The sequence below is a fragment of the Dendronephthya gigantea genome, unplaced genomic scaffold, assembly GCF_004324835.1.
Source record: "Dendronephthya gigantea isolate DGI-Jeju-01 unplaced genomic scaffold, DenGig_1.0 000014F, whole genome shotgun sequence".
Lineage (NCBI taxonomy): Eukaryota > Metazoa > Cnidaria > Anthozoa > Malacalcyonacea > Nephtheidae > Dendronephthya > Dendronephthya gigantea.
The window spans coordinates 1918726-1938815 of record NW_021163024.1 but is presented as its reverse complement, the minus strand read 5'-3'; the positions used below and the strand labels follow the sequence as shown (position 1 = coordinate 1938815).

The 20090-nt window shown below is 37.2% G+C and overlaps 1 protein-coding gene across 2 annotated transcripts; it reads left to right on the top strand.

Annotated features, from left to right (window-relative positions):
• Window positions 1-1089: 1089 nt before the first annotated feature.
• Window positions 1090-18414, top strand: LOC114519873 (allene oxide synthase-lipoxygenase protein-like). 2 transcript variants are annotated; one of them, XM_028540051.1, is made up of 16 exons: window positions 1090-1166; window positions 2805-2837; window positions 3703-3782; window positions 4992-5184; window positions 5358-5592; window positions 6144-6344; window positions 6475-6714; window positions 7970-8211; window positions 8382-8557; window positions 9543-9633; window positions 10233-10410; window positions 10821-11124; window positions 11463-11771; window positions 11926-12162; window positions 12417-12941; window positions 18206-18414. In XM_028540051.1, the coding sequence occupies exons 2-16, from the start codon at window positions 2831-2833 to the stop codon at window positions 18383-18385; spliced, it is 3198 nt and encodes a 1065-aa protein (XP_028395852.1). In that variant the 5' UTR covers window positions 1090-1166; window positions 2805-2830; the 3' UTR covers window positions 18386-18414. The 2 variants fall into 2 exon arrangements, with proteins under 2 accessions (XP_028395852.1, XP_028395853.1); XM_028540052.1 differs by lacking the exons at window positions 1090-1166; window positions 2805-2837 and having other exon boundaries at window positions 3755-3790.
• The last annotated feature ends 1676 nt before the right edge of the window (window positions 18415-20090 follow it).

Below are 20090 nucleotides of genomic sequence, written 5' to 3'. Positions count from 1 at the left end.
TGAACATTCTCGGTGTGAATGACAAGGGTAAACAAAAACTGGTAAGATGCAATTCCTAAACACTTGGACTTCAAATTTGGTGAGCAAAAATATTTGTAAATGTTCAACAAAATATAACTTGCACAGAAGATTTGAAGCTTGCACACTTTCAGAACGAATCGCCTGAATTAATAATCTGTTGTATTGGCTTTAAGCCATTATTTTATGGCCATTTCACAGCTGTCAGATGAGTATTATGAGCCGTCAAAAGATCGCAGGATGCGTATTCGGAAGAAAAATTTAAATTGAAATTAATTCAACAGTTTCCTCTTTGATAGCGATACAGAAATAAACAATTGTGAACCAGTGATTTGATTTTCGGGTTGAAACTTTATTTAAATTGCAATTTTGATTTAAATTGCAATTTATTATAAGCCAGTCGGAAAACTGATCAAAATTGGCACAATTTGAATTTATCACAACTCATTAGAGAACCTGCTAAACTGCTAAAGTGACTTCCAGTTCCCCTCTCTCGTTTGTTGTTTTTCTGACTTCAAGTTTGGTAGAGAAAGGTTGTGTTGAAATAACGTATATTAGTGACTATTCACCTATTTCGCTCCTTATTAAACTGACTTAAATTACCAAAAAAATCGTCTGGTTTTAAGGTCACAAGAAATAATCTCCCTAAACAATTTTCCAGAGATTTTGAAAATTGGATTTACAAATAGATGTTTACCTAATATCAAAAACGAATAATTATATTGTATTCAGTGGCGCTGGCAGAGGGCAAAATGTGGATCTTCCTCAATGATTGTTAAAGTATACAGGCTTGATTTTATTGCTCAAACTCAATGAGAATAAGTTTTGCTGATTTTAAATAGCAAAGAAAAAAATTTTCTTCTGCACCCTCTGGTTTATTTCCCCTCAAGAAAAATTCCTGACCATGATGGCGCCATTGACTGTATGCTTCATCACGTGCATGATAGGACTGTACAAAGATGTGTTTGCCACACAATATTTAATGACGATGGTTCTTTGCAGCGAGGATATACGTATCAGTGAACATAACAACTGAACATAATGATAGTCATTAGTCATTACAGTTGCATCGTTTAAACGGGGAAACGCAGAAACTGACATTATAGGTGGATCTTGAAATCAAATTACAAGATATTATCACTTTTAAGGTAGAAGTTGACGACCATGTGTCATAGTTAGATGAATGTATTATTATGAATGTTAGATTTATCGACAAACGAATGCAGAATGTTGCAGGATAGTGACAAATTTCATGCATGTTTATTTATTTCGAATTACAGGCACTTCAATGCATACTACATATATTACGTAAAGTGTGTAAAAAATTTGACGTGGAAATCGTGTTCGAAAGCTTGAGGCGTTGATTTCTCTTAAAGCCGGAGCTTTCTGTCGATTCCTCTTTGCGTTTCTTGCTCTATCTTTCCATGCAGTGTTCGTTGGTTTCAACATAACGCGCTTAGGCCTGTTTCAGACTTTGAACTTTCGTGTGCCGAACAAAGACTCTAAAGCTCGTTAACATGATTACCCATATCGCATCGAACTTTGACTTCTAAACAGTTGACTCCAATTCTTGTCCAAAGACAAGAAAAATTGTTGAAAAATTGCGAGAAAAATCAACCCTAAATCAATGCCGTTTAAGCCCGAGATTCAATTTAGCCGCATTAGATGAGGTTACACATTAGAATACGTTTAAGTACCACGGCCACTCAAGTGGATATGGGATTTCCCAGTGAACTCAAATAAAACTGGGACGCTCACTCTCTGACTTTCCCTCATTAATGAGTGAAGCCAAGATGGCGGATCATGAAGGCTTTTTTTGTAGGTATGATCCAGGCCTCTGGCGCGGAATTTGAAAGGAAATCATAATTGCTGCCATTTTACCTACGAAATTTCCGCGCCGGAGGCCTGGATCATACCTACAAGAAAGCCTTGGCTTTAAACTTCCGCCAGAGTGAGCGTTCCAGTCTTACTTGAGTTCACTGGATTTGCCACGTACAACCTCGTTCCCAGGGCATTTCCCTTTTTGTCATTGGGGTTTGCGAAAATGGCCCTGGCTTACCGAAATCTGGATAATATACAATTATTTGATTCGGCTTTCACATGATATTATACACTTAATGTACGCCCCCGAGGGAAATAGTGAGTTTTGTTTCCCAAAGAGTCTCAATATTTCATGTTTCCCCAGACGCGAAGTCGAGGGAAAAATATTTTGCCGAATCCCCTAAATGGCGGGTCTATATTATATAACATTATAATTATGATATATTATACCGAAAAAAGTGTTGTGAGCTTGTAGAATAGCCAAACATACAGTTCAAAGCCAAATGTTCGCAGAATTATTTCTATAAATCAGTAAAAGTACTTGAAGAATGCAAAAAAATTACCGTAAAACGTATTGTAACATTAGTCAACTTTTCTGAGCTCTCGTGAAGATTTCTTTCGTGAAGAATACGGTTAATTTTGTCGTCAAAATCGTTAATTTTTTTATTTCAAACAAAACAGCAACACTAATTTAATATCACAGTTTGATAAATTTAATGTCACAAATGGTTTTTGATTGGGCAATTTGAATTTGAGGTATAATATATTTGCGGTATATATATATATATATATATATATATTAATATATATATATATATATATATATATATATATATATAATACTGTTGCGCACGATCAATTTCTTTTCGAATCGACGCCCCGGCAAAGGCAATGGTAACAGAGACCAGAGTGACTGTACATAAATATCAGCGTCTTCTAATAACGATGATTGTTACTTATTTCAGGGCCTGGGGGAACAATTATTCTCACCATGGTTTGTAAGTATCAAATCATATCGATTACAACCTGCCATGTTTTGCTCGGTTTCCTTACGAACGAAGCGTATTTGATTTTTGTTTACAAGTATATACAGAAGCGGTCCAGGACTTGTTGTGTCCATTTTACATGAAGTATGAAAAATTTAGTTATTCTGATTGGTTTAACCCGAAAGATGTAAACAAATAAATTATACCGATTAATGTAAAACGAAATTTCTCCATGTTCTGCAGAGTTGGCCATTTTATCTTGACTTTAACTAGCCCGGCCTAGATCGGCTCCTGCTAATATTGATCGAGTTATGAAAAAGAGAGCAGAAAATATAGTCAAACTACCGTAATTATTCAAATAAACGCCGCGGCGTTTATTAAATTTTTAGCAATTTAGATGCGGCTTTTATTCGAGGGCGGCGTTTATTCAAGGGAGGCGTTTATTGCAAACTCGTAACAACTCTGAATTTATTGTGTAATTTAAACGCCAATTTAACCAATACAATCAATCCCCAAAAAAACTAAGTATAAAAGTCATGTGTCTTTTCTATTTATATAATTATATATGAAAATTGAACTGTGGTTATAAATAAATGCTTCGAATAAACGCCGCAATGACGAAAAGGTTGCGGCGTTTATTTGAGGGCGGCGTTTAATGATATTTTTGCTTGTCCCTGCGGCGTTAATTCGAGGGCGGCGTTTATTCGAGGGAGGCGTTTATTCGAGTAATTACGGTATGCTGTCTACATTATTTTCATCACTCACTGTATTAGTATGATTATGGAAGATCGACATATATTCAGTACTAAATATATCCTTATAATATTATAGTTTGCGATTTATTTGGATGATAATTATTATAGTTTCCTCGATCTAGGGAAAAATTTTGGATTTGAGATATTTGCCGAGAAATTTGGTAAAGAGGAGCTTGAGAAGCGATTGAAAGATGAACACACGGTATGGTTGTGAGTATTTATTTATCTTGCTTTAGTGCATTTAAAAAGCAGCGACTTTCCGACAGACTCGACCAGGGGCGTAACTAGAACGATAATTGGGGGGGTGAATATTCATATATTCAGTTCTGCCCGACGGATTTCTATTGTAAGCTATTGCAATTACAAAAGAAATCCGTAGGGCAGAACTGGATGTATGAATAATTAAAACCATGACGTCATAGGGCCCAGAAAAAAATTTTCCCCGGGCCCCACAATTTCTCTCGGCGGTCCTGGTTTTCTGCTATGAATTTCGTCTATTGGCATTTTGCATAACAGTTAAGTTGCGATATGAAAAATTCAAATTTCCCGCTGAAAGTTAATAATTAACCTGGATGTAAACAGACTTTAGAAATTATATTTCTGCTATTTAATTTTTTTAGCTCAAACTCTACCCATCATCGGTGCAAAAATTATGAGACTTTACGTATTTTAAACACATTTTCTTCATTCATATTTTGTCACGTATTTCGTTTATTTATTGACTATTTCCCCTTCCCCCATTGACAATGTTGAGAGTGATATTTTCGGCAAATCAAATGGCTTGGGGTCATCGGAACAGTTTTGGAGGGAGATGGGGGTAGATACTAGGTGTAATGACCGTGTCTCAATAATTTTTGCACATGATTGTACCTACCTACCTACCTACCTACCTACCTACCTACCTACCTACCTACCTACCTACCTACCTACCTACCTACCTACCTACCTACCTACCTACCTACCTACCTACCTATCTACCTACCTACCTACCTACCTACCTACCTACCTACCTACCTACTTACCTACCTACCTACCTACCTACCTACCTACCTACCTACCTGAAAGAAATGTAATTCTTTAAAGTGGAAGTCAAGGCCGTTCTGCGCATTGCTTCTGCTCATAATAACAATGTATAATTTCAAAGTCCTCTGAAATAAAAATTGCCAAAATTTCGCATGTTTTGTACTTTTAAGCATGGACATAAACACTGGCTTATATTCATTTAAAGACGTGGCGAACCTAAATATGGCGTTAGATATTCAGACAGTATGTCAAAATTTCAAATTGTACACGAACTGTTTGTTTACATTTAGACTTGATTTCTACTTTAAAGTTTCGCTGCTACGCCAGTGTCAGTAATTCCTATTTTATCCAAGATACAGTGAAGAAATATAATATTTCATTTTTTTAGCCACCTCCGGATTCTCCAGTATTCGGGTGTCTTAAATTGAAAGCAAAGACAGAAAATTTCAAGACTTCCTTTTCCCTTGGTACAATATTAAGCGGATATCGTAGAGCTACCCACCCTGTTGGTACTGGTGGTATTGGAAAAATAAAAATCGTCGACGATCCGAAGTTCCCTGAGCACGAATTCTTCAGAGCGGGTTAGTATTCCCTAATTAATATTTCAACTTCACGAATTAATCGGACGAATAATAGTTTGAATGCTGAAAATCAATATCATCGTCGTCATAATTACAAAAGCGATAATTAAAAAAGGGCTGTAAAAACATCACTATGTCATCCTAACGCACCTAAAACGTCCCATTCACTCAAGGTCGACAATTCCCTGCACGATTACGTCATGCAAACCTCAAGCACCCGGATGATGCTGGTGCGGATGTTAGATCGTTCTCGATCAAGTTTGCTGACAGTGATAGTGAGTGTCCAATGGATATAATTATGAACTCTGGAGAAGCTAATGTATTTTGGCACACTTCAAGTTTTGAGGATCTTTCACGTCTCAGGGAAGGGGAAGAGGCTAAAAAATATGTTTACAAGAATCCTTACTAGTAAGTTCATAATAATTTGATCGATATAATTATAAACATTGGTAATAGTGATTGATAAGAAAGCCTCCCCAATTTAATTGTTTACGCTAAATGAATATTATTATTTGTATAAAAGAATTTACACCTCTGATTGGCAAATAGCTATGTGTGAAATCCACATTTTCAACGTGCGACGTCAAAACGTGTGATACTTTTTTCATGCAAGCTACTACTGCGTCGTAATGTGCGATAAATAGTCGTATCCCACGTTTGATGTTACACCATGGCAGATATCAAGGTCCCATGGGAGCGGAATTGTGAAATCAGACACAACTTCGAGCAAACCAAGTTGTAATGTTCATTCTCTTAGATGAAAGATACTAAACCACAAGATAACAAATAACGAGAAGCTTCAGCATGCTAATTCTTTAACCGTAATTGTTACTGTAACTGTAATTGTTACAGTTGTTACAATTGTTTATTTATTTTGAATATGGTTTAAAATTCTTAACAAGGTATAATTCCAACGCCCTTCACTTGACAGCCAGGAAGGAACATTTTTTTTGTTTTAGCTATTACAATCTGATTGACGCGCAGCGACGAGCTCCTGACACCTTCGCTCATCTCTACTACTATTCTCAAGTTACGATGCATTTTAAAGCAAAGGATGGTAAAGTTCGTTATTGCAGATATCGTGCTCTTCCTGGAGATGTTGATATCAAAGAAGAAGATGAGAGTGGAAGATTGACAGAGGAAGAACAAAGAAAAATTTGGTGAATTCCCAACATCACTAGCATGAATACATGTTTTATTAAGCGTCTTTTATAGGATCCCTGTTAACCAACCACCCAACCAAACACCCCTGCAAATCAACCATTTTTAACATTGGTTTTTTTTGTCAAGGATTTTCCGTCGCCATGCTGATGAGAAGCGACCAAAAGACTATTTATGCAAGGAGTACGTCAATCGTCTTTCCAAAGGCCCAGTAAATTATCGCTTGCAAATTCAAATTCATGAAGCATCTCCAAATGACACTGCAACCATCTTCCACGCTGGTATAATGTGGGACAAGGAAACACACCCATGGTTTGACCTTGCTACTGTCTCAATCAAAACACCATTGTCACCGGATGTCTTGGAAAGGTTCGATATGGGGGATTGTTATTTTAAACGAGGTTGCTATCGCTATATTTATCAGCTTTGGGTACAAAGCTTGCAAGTTTATATTATCTTAACGTAACTTGATTGGCTGAAAAGATGTATTTTCTTTCGTACGCGTTAATAGCGCCGGCAAAATTTTACAACGACGCATTTTGCATTCACGTTTAAACCTTTGTAAAAGTAATATTAAAATTGAAGAATCAATAATTGATCCCAAATCCCTCTCTAATTAACCTTTTCGTTGCGACCCTGCTAACCCGTAGGCGATGACAAAGGCATAATTATAGGAACAAATTACTTCAGGCAGCTATAATTATAAACTTTTGCAAACTTGATACTAATCAATTATTGGACTATCGAGATCGAGCAAAATATCGTGATTTGTCGGTCGCGAGCAGATCCAATTAGCGAGAACCGAGTTCAATAATTGTTTTATCATTCACTTATCTTATTAATTTTTTATATTTACGCGTTTTTTTCTTCGAGTAAGCAATACAAGTCATTTTCCGAATGTTCACCTAAGCGAGTAGCCATTATTGTTTACAAAATTGACATCAAATCACATGCTCAGAGTATTATTTGCAGCTAAACAACGTTTTTTTCAAATGCGCACGCTCAGAGTATAATTTGCACGCAGTTAACTGTAGGTAAATTAACCAATCAAAATTGAGAATACGACGATATAGTATATATGCAATATTCGTTTACAAAACGTACTCTACACCAACACAGAAGAAATTGGTGTTTATGAAGTTTCAATCCAAAAATTGTGCATTTCTTTATTGTTATGAAAGAGAAAAATATCGAATAATTTCAAAAAGTTCTTGTGCATATAAAGTACACACAAGAAGCCGGTTGTATACATCAAGCCCATTTAACTTAAACGTTGGGTAAGTGAAAATTAAAACCATTCTTAAATCTCTCTTAAATAAGTCAACTTGAACATTGCGCACTGAATATGTTGTTGTAAACAGTATCTTTGTCTTAAGGTTACAACCATTTAGTTTTCCTGTTGAATATAGCGATAAATTTGCTTTCTATTTTGAACTTAACCACCGTTTAAGCTAAACGGGCTTGATACAACCGGCCCCAGGCTATTATTCGCACGATTATAACTAGGTTGGTAATACTAGTAGGTAAGTAATACTTTATTAACTTCACTTACCAATTTCCGCGGTGTCCTATACAACTCTTACAAAAAATAGAAATAAATTCTTATTCATTTTTTAAAATTTAGAACTGGCTTCAATATCGTCAACCAACCTGATTCGTTAGGATTACTCGAGGCTAAATCACCTGAAGATTACAACAGCATCGGACATATTCGAGTTGCTGTGTACGCTCACGTTCAGCATCTTCGCAAATTTAAATTTGGATCTGTGATTCCAGCTGGAAAAAACGCCGTTTACAATATCGAGATTGAAACTGGAGACAGGGAGCATGCCGGGAAGGATGTCGCTATCACTATTAGAATAACAGGTAAATTGATGTAATTCTACTGGTGAATACTCAAATTTTGTGTAATCTTCAGCACTAAGCTTGCTAAGCTTTGTTTATCTCCAGTGTTTTATCTGCATCCAAACTTTAAATGTCTAAATTTTAAAGGAAAATGGCGACATTACTATCTCCAACTGTTTCTTTTTTTGCAGGTGTCAAAGGTCGAACAGATTACCTGAAGTTGGACAAATGGTTCCATAATGATTTCGAAGCAGGAAGTAAAGAGCAATATCAAGTGGAAGCTTTCGATGTCGGTGACATTCAACTCATTGAATTTCATTCTGATGGAGGATACTTGTCAGGTGATACAGATTGGTTTGTGAACAGGGTAAGTGTAGATGCACGGTATTTAAGAATCGAAAAAAACGAGTCACGAGGAGGTTTTAAATTATTTTTTATATAAGAAGAAATTACAGGGTAACAACATCACTTATATTACGTGCCAGAATTACATGCAAATAAATTAGATCTTAATTTTTGTTGGAACTTCGGTAGTTTCCAATGAAAAATAATGAAAATTGGTACGTTATATGGCAACACAGATACATGCGATGATTTAAAATTTTAAGCTGATCTGCAATTCAGCGTGTCAAATTTATATGCAAGATGGGACGTAAAGGTGTTTTGACAGAAGCTGAGAAGTTCAAAATAACTCAAAGGCTTTACAATGAAGTATCTACCATTAAAACATTTGCTATTAACCCCGCTCGTTGCAATGACGTTCTGACAAGGTGTAAATTCGGAAGAAAGCACCTGTATCGCATCGAGCAATGAATCAGATCAAGAGAGAAGTCCGCTGTAACCCTCTTCAATGGGAATGGCTTGGAAATATCACAAAATATATATAAGTTATAAATTAATAATAATATATTAATAATAATATAATAATGGGGAAATATTTCCCAAGGTCTCAAAAACAGCCCGAGGCCGAAGGCCGAGATTTATTTTTTCTTGCGGTCCGAATAGCGTTGGCTCTGTGCTTTTAAATCTCGCGCGGTCCGTACGGCCTCATACGGACCGCTTGCGTAGCCAATCAGATTGCAAGAAACGCTAAAATATGAATTCGGACCGCAAGAGAAAAAATTATTATACGTCCAAAGACCTTTATGTATGTCTAACATTCTATAGAGTACTCAATTTTAAGATTAGTCTAAAACTGGTCTATACTTTCTCTTTGACTTTTTGTCATTTCCCCCGCATGGCACTGAGTAACTTTTCCAGAATCACAACGAAGACGCACGCGCATGCTTTAGTTTTTTTAAAATGATTTTCTGTTAATCAAAAAATTAAACCTAACTATTCAACTAATACAGGTCATCGTTTTGAGCTCCAGTCAAGGCCGTGTCTACTCTTTCCCATGCTTCAGATGGTTAACCAAGGATATGGTACTATTTCGTGGTGAAGGTAACACGATTCAGAATTACTTCCAATAACGTCACAAAGTCATATTACTTATGCTCAATTAAAAAAGTTCCAAGCGAGAAAATTCCTTACTCGTAGTCGTGCCTTCAATGATGTCTAAATCCCTACTTTTTTAGAACTTTTTTAGAACAAATAGAACTTTTAAGGGGGCTCAATACAGTTTCTTGAAATAGGAAATGCAATTTCACAACGGCATGTTAATCTTCTAATAAAACTTTTTCGTACAACCCTCACCTTACGGGCTCTACCTGTACAGAATGAGTAAGATCTGTATAGAATGTATGATGTAATAATTCTGGTAAAAACATAACGTTTCGTCTATTAGGAAGTTTAATTAGTAAATGACGTTCAAATTTACCCAATTTTGATTTCTAAAACATCGTGGAAACGCTTATTTCTTACAATTCTTTGGGATATTTTACCTTAGTTTTAGTTTTAAAGCACGTAAATAAGGTTAGATTGGACAAAAACGTCTTAGAATTAAGATTAAATATCATCAATTTCACATCGTAATACGATAGGCCCACATTAGGCCTGAGGTTCAGGAGCCTGTCCTGATTTAAATGACTTGCGATTTCTAGCAACTCTACCATTCCATAAAGTACCAGCAATAGTGAGTGAACAGCGGCAGAGGGAACTTGAAGAGCGAAAAGTCACATACCAGTGGGATTACGTCTCTGATGATATGCCTGGAAATATTAAGGCTAAAACACATGACGATCTTCCACGAGATGTTCAATCTACTGATGAAAAGACCAGGTATTTTAGTTGAATAATTGGGGGACATTTATAAATATAAAGGTAAATCTAAAAAGGATTCTCAAAATAAATTTCACTTCATCCTTAAAAAAATCCTCCTTTGTCTATATATCTTTGCATTTTGTAGTTTACAAGTGTAATTACTGGAAGGGTATTATCAGTGGCGTAGCCTGCCTAACGATTTAGTCATGCTATGGAAATTTTATGTTATTGTCATTATTGATTTCTTTAGAAATTCATTGTTTTCGCAGTCAATGAACACCAAAACATTCGCATAGCCTGACTAAGTTGTCGACAGGCTAGCTACGCCTTTGGGTACAATAATGCACTGCATGTGCAATTATGTTATCTCCAAGATAAGGTGACAATTATTGAGTTTAATAAATCCTCGAATCTCTAACTTCGTCCAGATCCTACCAGGAAAGCAGGAAATCCGCCCTCGTCAACCTCGGAATCGGGAAGCTGTTCACATTGTTTGAAGACTGGGATTCATTTGACGATTATCGTATCTTATACCGTAACTGGATCCTTCGTGACACACCCAACATGGCGGATAAATGGAATGAGGATCGTTGGTTTGGTTATCGATTCCTCAATGGAGCCAATCCCATGACACTAATTCGTTGCGACGCACTTCCTGAGAATTTTCCGGTGACTAATGATGATGTGAAAGCCTCGTTGGATAGAGGAAAGTCATTGGCAGATGAAATGAAGGTGAGGAAGATCTATAAAACTGTATAACAACAGAGAAATATGAAACCATGACATCTTTCCATTTTTGTTTTTGTTCTATCAAAAAGTAAGTTCACCCTCGTTTTACTGAATATTTTAGTCAGTCGATGCAATTCCGATTCAAAATTAAAAAATATCTTCTCCTGACAAATTCTGTTGCTATTCTCTTGTAATGAAAGGAACCTAATTTATTACTTTTCACTGACGTTTTACAGAAGATGATATATAACTGCTCTGTAGCTTTTTTATAACTGTTCGGCTTATCAAAATCGTTCGGTGATTTTCAGCCTTGCTATCTGTGAATTTCTCGATTCTTACAGGATGGACATGTCTACATCGTTGACTTCAAGGTACTGGTAGGTGCAAAGTGTTATAGTGGTCCAATTCTTGAAGACATGGGATACAAAGCTCCTGATAATATCAACCATGAGAATGCTGACGTTCGTTACTGTGCTGCTCCTCTGGCGCTGTTTTATGTTAATAAGCTGGGGCATCTTATGCCAATTGCTATACAAATCAACCAAGAACCTGGTCCTGAGAATCCAATATGGACACCGCATGAAGCAAATGAACATGACTGGATGCTGGCAAAATTCTGGCTGGGTGTGGCTGAATCAAATTTCCATCAGGTATCTCACCAAACTAGAAATATATTCAGGTAAAAAACCTTTGAAATAAGAACGAAAGCTTGAACGAAAAAATACCGAGAATAGGAATGTGATGCCAAACTTTGTCTTCAAATTATAAGCCTTTGTAAACATAGATCCATTTTTCTGATTTTAGCTCAACACACATTTGCTGCGAACTCATCTTACTACGGAATCATTTGCCTTATCAACCTGGCGAAACCTTGCTTCACCTCATCCAGTGTTTAAATTGCTGCAACCTCATATCTATGGCGTTCTTGCAATTAATACCATTGCTCGTAAAGAATTGATGAACTCAGGTGGAATTGTAGATCAATGTTTGTCTTTAGGAGGTGGTGGTCATGTTGCATTTATGGAGAAGTCCTTTAAAGAAGTCAGTACTATTTTCAAGAAAGGTCTATATTAATAACAACGTCCTTGAAACCACGATATCCTATGACATATTTATGCAAACTTTTTCATCTTAGTTATACAGTATAACAAGCACGCCCTAATTACGCCCAAGCACGCACTAACGTGACACGAATGAATTAAAAAACTGACGAAATATTGATTGCAAAATATCCTGATGCTAAATATTTACACTGTTTTGTTGATGTCTTGGTAATGCTTTTTGTTTATGTTAAGGTTAATCTTCAAGATTACAATCTTCCACAAACATTGAAGAAACGTGGCGTCGATGATCCCTCAAAACTACCAGGATTTTACTATCGAGATGATGGCCTTGCATTGTGGGAAGCTATTAAAAATTTCGTTGCTGATATCATTGGTATTTACTACAAGAACGATGATGACGTGAAAAAAGATAACGAGATTCAGAGCTGGATCTTTGATGTTCATAAGAATGGTTGGCGTGTTAATCCAGGTCATAAAGATCACGGTGTTCCAGCTTCGTTTGAAAGTGCTGAACAATTGATCGAAATCCTCACCTCACTTATTTTCACATTTTCCTGCCAACATGCTGCTGTCAACTTCAGTCAAAAAGATCATTACGGATTCACTCCAAATGCTCCAGCTATTCTTCGACAACCACCACCAAAGAAGAAAGGCGAAGCGACATTTGAGTCAATTCTGTCAACTTTGCCGAACAAATCTCAAGCAGCCAAAGCCATTGCAACTGTTTATATTTTAACAAAGCTCTTTGAAGATGAGGTAAGTGGTAGATAATTTTCATAAGAGCAATAAAAGAAATAAAGCATAGTAAGTTAAACTTCAAATGTGATAAAAACAACTGCCTAAAAATAGACGAAAACCTTTCTCGACGTCTCGACCTTGAGTACTTCGTCAGGAGAGTTAAAAAAATAAGGGATATCGCATGTTTTGTATATTAAAAACACGTGATTGAAATAGACTATTTGGGGAAAAAATGAAAAACGCATCGTAATGTACGTTGCTAAAGAGACGCCTGATTGCAGGCTAAAATAGCCAGGCTGAATGTGGCAAAGAAACATTACAACATGTTGTGACGTGAACAAAGTAATGGTAAATCATATTACAGAAGGTGATAGTGTTTCATTTATGCCAGAAGGTTGGAGATTTTCCAGTCTGTAGATGAGACGCAATTCCTGTCGTTTGCGGCTGTTGTTGGTACAAACGGCTCAAATATTAATATCCGTGACACAATGTTTACCTGAAGTAAAATGTTTGGCATCAGGCTTGGTGTTATCGTGGTTGTTGAACAACCTACGGTCGTCACCATAAACCTAATTCTTAGAGATTGTCCATTTTCACTGAGATGCAGTAAACCGCGTTTTTTCCTGGAATAAGGTTCGAGGAGAGGCATGTTATGTGATGCCTAAGAAAAAAACCTGTGAATTTGGAGCCGAAATAACAGTGTCGGAATCGGTCAAAAAACATGTTCTGCATTCGCAAATGCCATAAGGGAATGTACCATTGGGCTTTGAAGAGCTTTGCTCTACCAATGTATCCGGGATATTTTGTTGCGCTGAGACTAGGGGATTATCGGAGAAAATTCACGATGTCTGGAGATCATTCTGCAGCATATGAAAGGAACAACATTCCTAACAAAAAAATTGAAGGGATGGTGCGTGAGAACGGAGGAAGAACTTGAGAGCCTTCCAACCATCTTAGAAGGTCGATGTATAGAGATTTGATAAGGTGAATTCCATGGTGTTTTCACATGAGATAATTGAAAATAAATGTTGTTGATGGTTTGAAGAGAAAGTTTAGTATCCTGGATATAAGATGGTAAATTCCTTAACAAAGATGTCATGACATTTTCGAAATGGGCTGGAAATGTGTTCGGTGGGACAACCACAAACCCTCACAATAGATCTATTTTGTTATGCTTGGGGATTTTAGGTAGAAATGACATGATCGGACTGCGAGGGGTGGTGGTCTCTGAGCACAGAGGGGAGGATTAAGGAACTTCACCACTGGAGACCAGTTGGTGAACACTGGATCGAACAGTGGATTGGTGATGGAATGTGAAATCCTCATCAATCATGCGGTAAAAATATATGTCACTGAGTTGTATGTGGGTATAAACTGAATTGAGTGTGTCACAGAGTGAATCAACCCTCCAGATTACTAGAGCACCCCCTTATCAGCTGGTTTTATGGTATTTTCAGTACCACGAAGAGATTTAAGAGCCTCATTCTAAAGGGTAAGGTTGGATGGCCTTTTGGACGTAAATTTCAGACGTTGACCTAATTCTTGTCGACATTGTCTAATGGAAAAGTCGAAAAGATGTAAGAACAAAAAGCGCCTTCTTAAAGAGGGGATGGTTTTCCAGGTATTGTGGCGGTATCGTGACTACTAGGTTGGTGAGGTCACTAGAACAGGTGTGATTGGTAGAAAAAATGGGTCTTTATTCGCCGTGAGGTGGGAATAAAGTCTGGAATTCAACGATCGAATTCAACTATCGAATTCATTGAGTTCTTTTTTGCTGTTAGATAGAACAACAACACAGAAAATTAGTTTTAGAAAAAGAATCTTTAGAATAGAAAAGTCGAATGTGCTTAACTAGAGCATCAGTGGCAATACGCATCAAGCGACGACTATGTTCATAACAAGCTTTCGTGACAAGGTCAGCGGCGAATTAAGTGCAAAAGTCGATTTAAAGCCATTGGGAAATGACTTTGAATCAAAGACGACGACTAAGAAAGGAAAGGTGATTTAAAAAACGGTTTTCAGAAAAAAACAAGGTCGAAATATGCTGAGGAAAGCTAGCAGATAAACGAAGAAAGAAAGTAATATTACTCAATATTTCCTTACGAAGATCTTAATTGTATCAACTTTTCCTTACAAATTACGAATCTTATATGGGACAAAGAAAATCTCTTAGACATCTAAACTAACATGCAAAATATCAATTAACTTAACAGGCTTAACAGGCTAGAATATAGATCAATTTGCTTACAAAATTATTAGGATTGACATATTAAAAAGCAGTGAATGCCTTAAACTATTGTTGTCATAGTAAAAAGACGAATCAAGAATTTTTCCGCAATTAAGAATTTGCTTTACACCTAAGACAGGGTAAACATTTTTATTTATTGTGGAAATCAAAGTCTGAAGCAAGTTAAATTTACGTACAGTACTGCTCAGAAGTAACCTAATGTGACGAACGCGTTCAGAATGCGTTCCCGAACGCGTTCAGAACGCGTTCTCGAACGCGTTCCGAACGCGTTCCCGAACGCGTTCCCGAACGCGTTCCGAACGCGTTCCGAAATGCGTTCCGAACGCGTTCCAGAACGTGTTCTGAACGCGTTCCCGAACGCGTTCCGAACGCGTTCCAGTGTTTTCACTTAGACGCTTCGTGTGCCTTCGGAAATTCCGAATAAATTATCGAACAGCTAGTCAATATGCTTATGCTACGGTTCGTTAATTCCGCTTTTAGTATGCGGGACAAGCGCTATTTTATTTCGCGTAAAAATAAGCGCGTGTGTGACTTGTGTATCTCATTCGAAAATGATACTAATATGTATGTAGCATCTTGAGAAATTTGGACTTGATGGCCTTAGGATATGCTATGCTTAACCAAAGCCAGTATTTGACAGGGAAAACGCTGTTAAAATTAGCTAGATGACTCTTATCGCCGTCTTTGTTCAAAGAAACTTTCGGTAGTTAATAAACCATTGTTTTTAGTTTTCAGTTAGTATACATTTAAACAGTGTATACAGTAGTCACGGTAATTACCGTATTTCGAATTTTATTCATATCATACTGTGCCGTACATGTAAAACAATTGAGGTTTCGATATTGTGAAACGAAGATCTGAATTATAATGATCGACCCGTGCTCTCAGCTAAGCTATTTCAGTTAACAATTGCATGTTTGTTCATACCTGCACTTCATTCCTTGTCGGCGACAACACAGCAGCATTCAAACTGTATCAAAGTCCATTTTTGTATTTTGTGAATGAATTTTTAGTGACTGGCAAAGAAATTTGCTTGTTGCTTAGTGTTCGTTTACACGAACAACAATTCTTCACATCTGTGACAATGACAATGTGTAATTAGTCATGCTTGCCGGTTTTGAATGATATCTTGCGAGGTCTAATCACTCTGATATGATCAAAAAGTAACACGCAGGTTTAATTGGTTTAGTTTAACAACAGAAAATTAGTTGAATGTGAGATAATTATGTTAATGGCAAATGTGACATGTAAATAATACAGCAATATTGGTGTCCATACTTTGCTACTTGGTTTTATTCAATTATTATAAAATTCTTGTTATTTCTGTAACTGACATAAACCAGTAATTGTGGTGGTGCTAAAATAAGACATTTCATTACCAGCTACCACAACCATGCACATGAAATTTACCATCTTGGATCATCATGGTGTATTATTCTCATTATTATCTAAATGTCACATTATGGTTCATCATGATCTGTTATCATTGTATTACATAAAATGTCACACTATAGTAATAATTTCATAACAGAACTAACTGCAACTAACCGGGGATTCTGGAGGTGTGACCCAATGATTTATGCCATTATCCTTCATGAACTGTTTCGTTGAATTGCTGCAGTGTTTGGGGTCATTGTCCTGCCACATACGATGGCCACCTTCAGGATAGTTTTTTCTGATGAATGGCAACAAATTTCTCTCCAGGATTGTTTGATAGCCTATGCTTTCCATACACCCACTAAATATACATACTTGAGTAGCTCCAGTGCAGGAAATTCCACCCCAAACATGAACCTTTTAAAAACCAAGAAGAGGTCATATTAGTAACAGCAAAAAAAAATTATAATAGACTCTTGCAATTTATAAACCTTTAAGAAAAAAATGCTGCTCTAATCCGTAAAATATAAAGTAAAATAATAAATAAATATACGAACCTTCAGTGGATGCTTTGGTCGACCTTTGCGCTTTGGTTGGCTTCCATCCTTCCGAAAGCAAATCCTTGCGTGTTGTTCTATTTGAACACTAGTTTCGTCAGTAAATATCACGTTCTCAAACTTATCCAGCTCACTCAAGGCCTTCAAACAAAAAGCCAACCGTTTCATTTTGTTTGGCTCTCGGACAAACTGGCAATATCTGGCGTTTTCTTTTTTCCAACCCAGCTTCCGCCTTGCTCGTCTAATTGTTGCGGTCGATACATCAATTCCACAATCTACGGAAATCTTTTCTTTTAACTCACGGGATGTTAACTCGTCATTTTCTTTCATTTTTCATCTATAAAATTGCCATGCTCCTCGCTTAGTTTCGGCTTTCGACCACTCCGAGCACCGTCCACGAGGCTACCCGTCTTTCGATATCGCGAGAGAAACAGAGAAATAGCCGACGTTGAGGTTTTAATTCCTACCTCAAGAAGAATTTCTTGTATTTTTTTGTGTGTATTTCCAGTGGATTTTAAATAAATAACCCTTTTTCTAGCGTACACTGAGAGCTTCGCCATTTATAAAGCATAGATTAAACCACAGTGTGATTAAACTAAATCGGGAATATCCGGGTATTGACGACAAGATCCGGAGTCGATAGCCGATGAATATCGAATGCGTGCTGGAACGCGTTCCGGACGCGTTCGAGGACGCGTTCGGAACGCGTTCTGGAACGCGATTGAAACGCGTTCTGGAACGCGTTTGGAACGCGTTCTGGAACGCGTTCGGAACGCGTCCTCGAACGCGTCCGGAACGCGTTCGGGAACGCGTTCGGAACGCGTTTTTGATTAGGTTATTTCTGAGCAGTACTGTACCCTATCAAAATTACTGTGCAGTAAGTCAAACTTAAGGCTCTGCTACACGGTGCAATTTTTCTTGCAACTCGCAATGCTATTCTTCCTTTGAGAGATGTAAATTTGGCAACTACCAAACTTTTTTCTTTATTACGCTCCATGGCGCTTCTTGCACTTATATTTAAAGAGTAGAATTGCATTGCATGTTGTAAGAAAAATTGCACCGCGTAACAGGGCCTTTAGTCAGCTGTCCTCTGTTTTCAGCGTTATTTGGGAAATTACAGTGCCACAGCATGGGAAGACCAGGAAGCTCTTGATGCTATCGACCGTTTCCAAGACAAACTTGAAGACATTTCTAAGAAAATAAAAGAACGAAATGAAAAATTGGAACTTCCTTACATCTATCTTCTTCCTGAACGTGTTCCTAATGGAACTTCAATCTAGTTTGAACTGGATATGACATTATTACAATATCATATGTGGAATTACGTTTTGCTATAAAAATTTGCATTTGAATTTCAAATTTCAATTGATAATTGTTCTATTCTTTAAAGTTTTTATTCAATAAATTTGCAAGATATTACATAAAAATAATATAACGAAGCTCCGAATTGTTTTTTTATAAGTATCGTTCCTGCATGTTATTACTCCAAGCTATAATTAATCTGTGACTGATTAATTGAAATATGTTCTTTGAGCGGCCTAGTTAAATGGGGAAATGGATCGAAATCCCCAACATTTTGTGTTTAAAACATCATGTCTTTAAGATGTCATTGACGATTACACCATGTATATGTTGCAGTTATTTGGAGATTGTGCATAGCTATTGCTCTATTCATTTGGTTGAAAGCATTGCTCACGTCAATTAAGAGGATTCCATCAGTCCTCTCTTCCTCAAGAACATGACTCATGGCATGTTTTGCTGCCTCGGTCCCAGTGCTGTATCCTGCACAAACTTGTAAAGTCCCAGCAGCTTCCTTTATCTCCTCCCTCAAGAATGAAGTTATGGTCTCACTAATTATTTTTCGCAGCACTCCCCCCCCCCTCTCTTCAATTGGTCGGATTCTAGGGTTTTTATCAAGAGAAATGAGCCTGCAAGACGTATGTGAACACAAAATATTCGCCGATATATGTCTGCATCCATTCCCAACGTCCAGCTGACCCTTGCGACGTTTTCAAGGCTGCGTCATAAATCATCTTTTCATAGATGAGGTCGAAAATATTCGGCTGGATTTGATCTACAGGCCCATTTAAGAGACATTCGTCTTCTCAAACACTGGCTTGCGGGTGTTTCTCTTTCAAACCTTCCAAAATTTCTGGTGAAAGATCAAGTAAACCTGATGAGCTTTCTTTATCCAGAAATTTGATCGCCGCTGATAGTTTTCCTTGCATAACCAATCTGGCGAAAACTCTGGAGATGTTTATATATCTGGTCATATCTAATTTCTGCCTCGTGTGCCGAAATCTTTCCGTGTGCAGCTAAATGAATGCTATCTGCTTATGGATTTGTCTTAAACCACGAAGCCAACATGGCGACCGGACTTAATCTATAGAGAGCTCCGTTATTGTTGATGATTACTTGTAGTCGTGACTCCACCGATTTTGCACAATGAAAAATACTATCAACATCAACACCATCTAAGAAACTCAATCTTACTTGCCAAGGCAAATAATTTATCTGGAAAGACAGTCTAGAAGGCTTGAAAAAGTTTGTGTATATAGCATCCTGGATCTTAAAGGCAAATGGACTTTTCCTGGCGGCGAAGTAAAACTATTCAAAAGTGATGGCTACTCGATAAAGTGGTACGGAAAAAGTAAAACGCTACTAATTGTCCAAGAAGATGAGAAACAGAACCTAAGCGAGAGAATGAAAGAGTTAGCTATTAAGAGTCCTGCCCAAAGTTAAGGTGATGAGCAATATACTCAAGACAAAGCTTTAAGCGTTATGGAGATTGACCGTGAAGCTATTGAATATCAAGCTCCACGTGTGGGCCATTAGCTTAGCATACGGAATGTGGTACACAACAACAAGAAAAATCAGACTCCGGAAAATCCATGTCATGATTGTACTGCAAAACCGCAATGTTGTTGTAACGAGCTGGCCTTAAAGGTTAAGGATATTCAGAGCGATCTAAGACATGTCGGACAG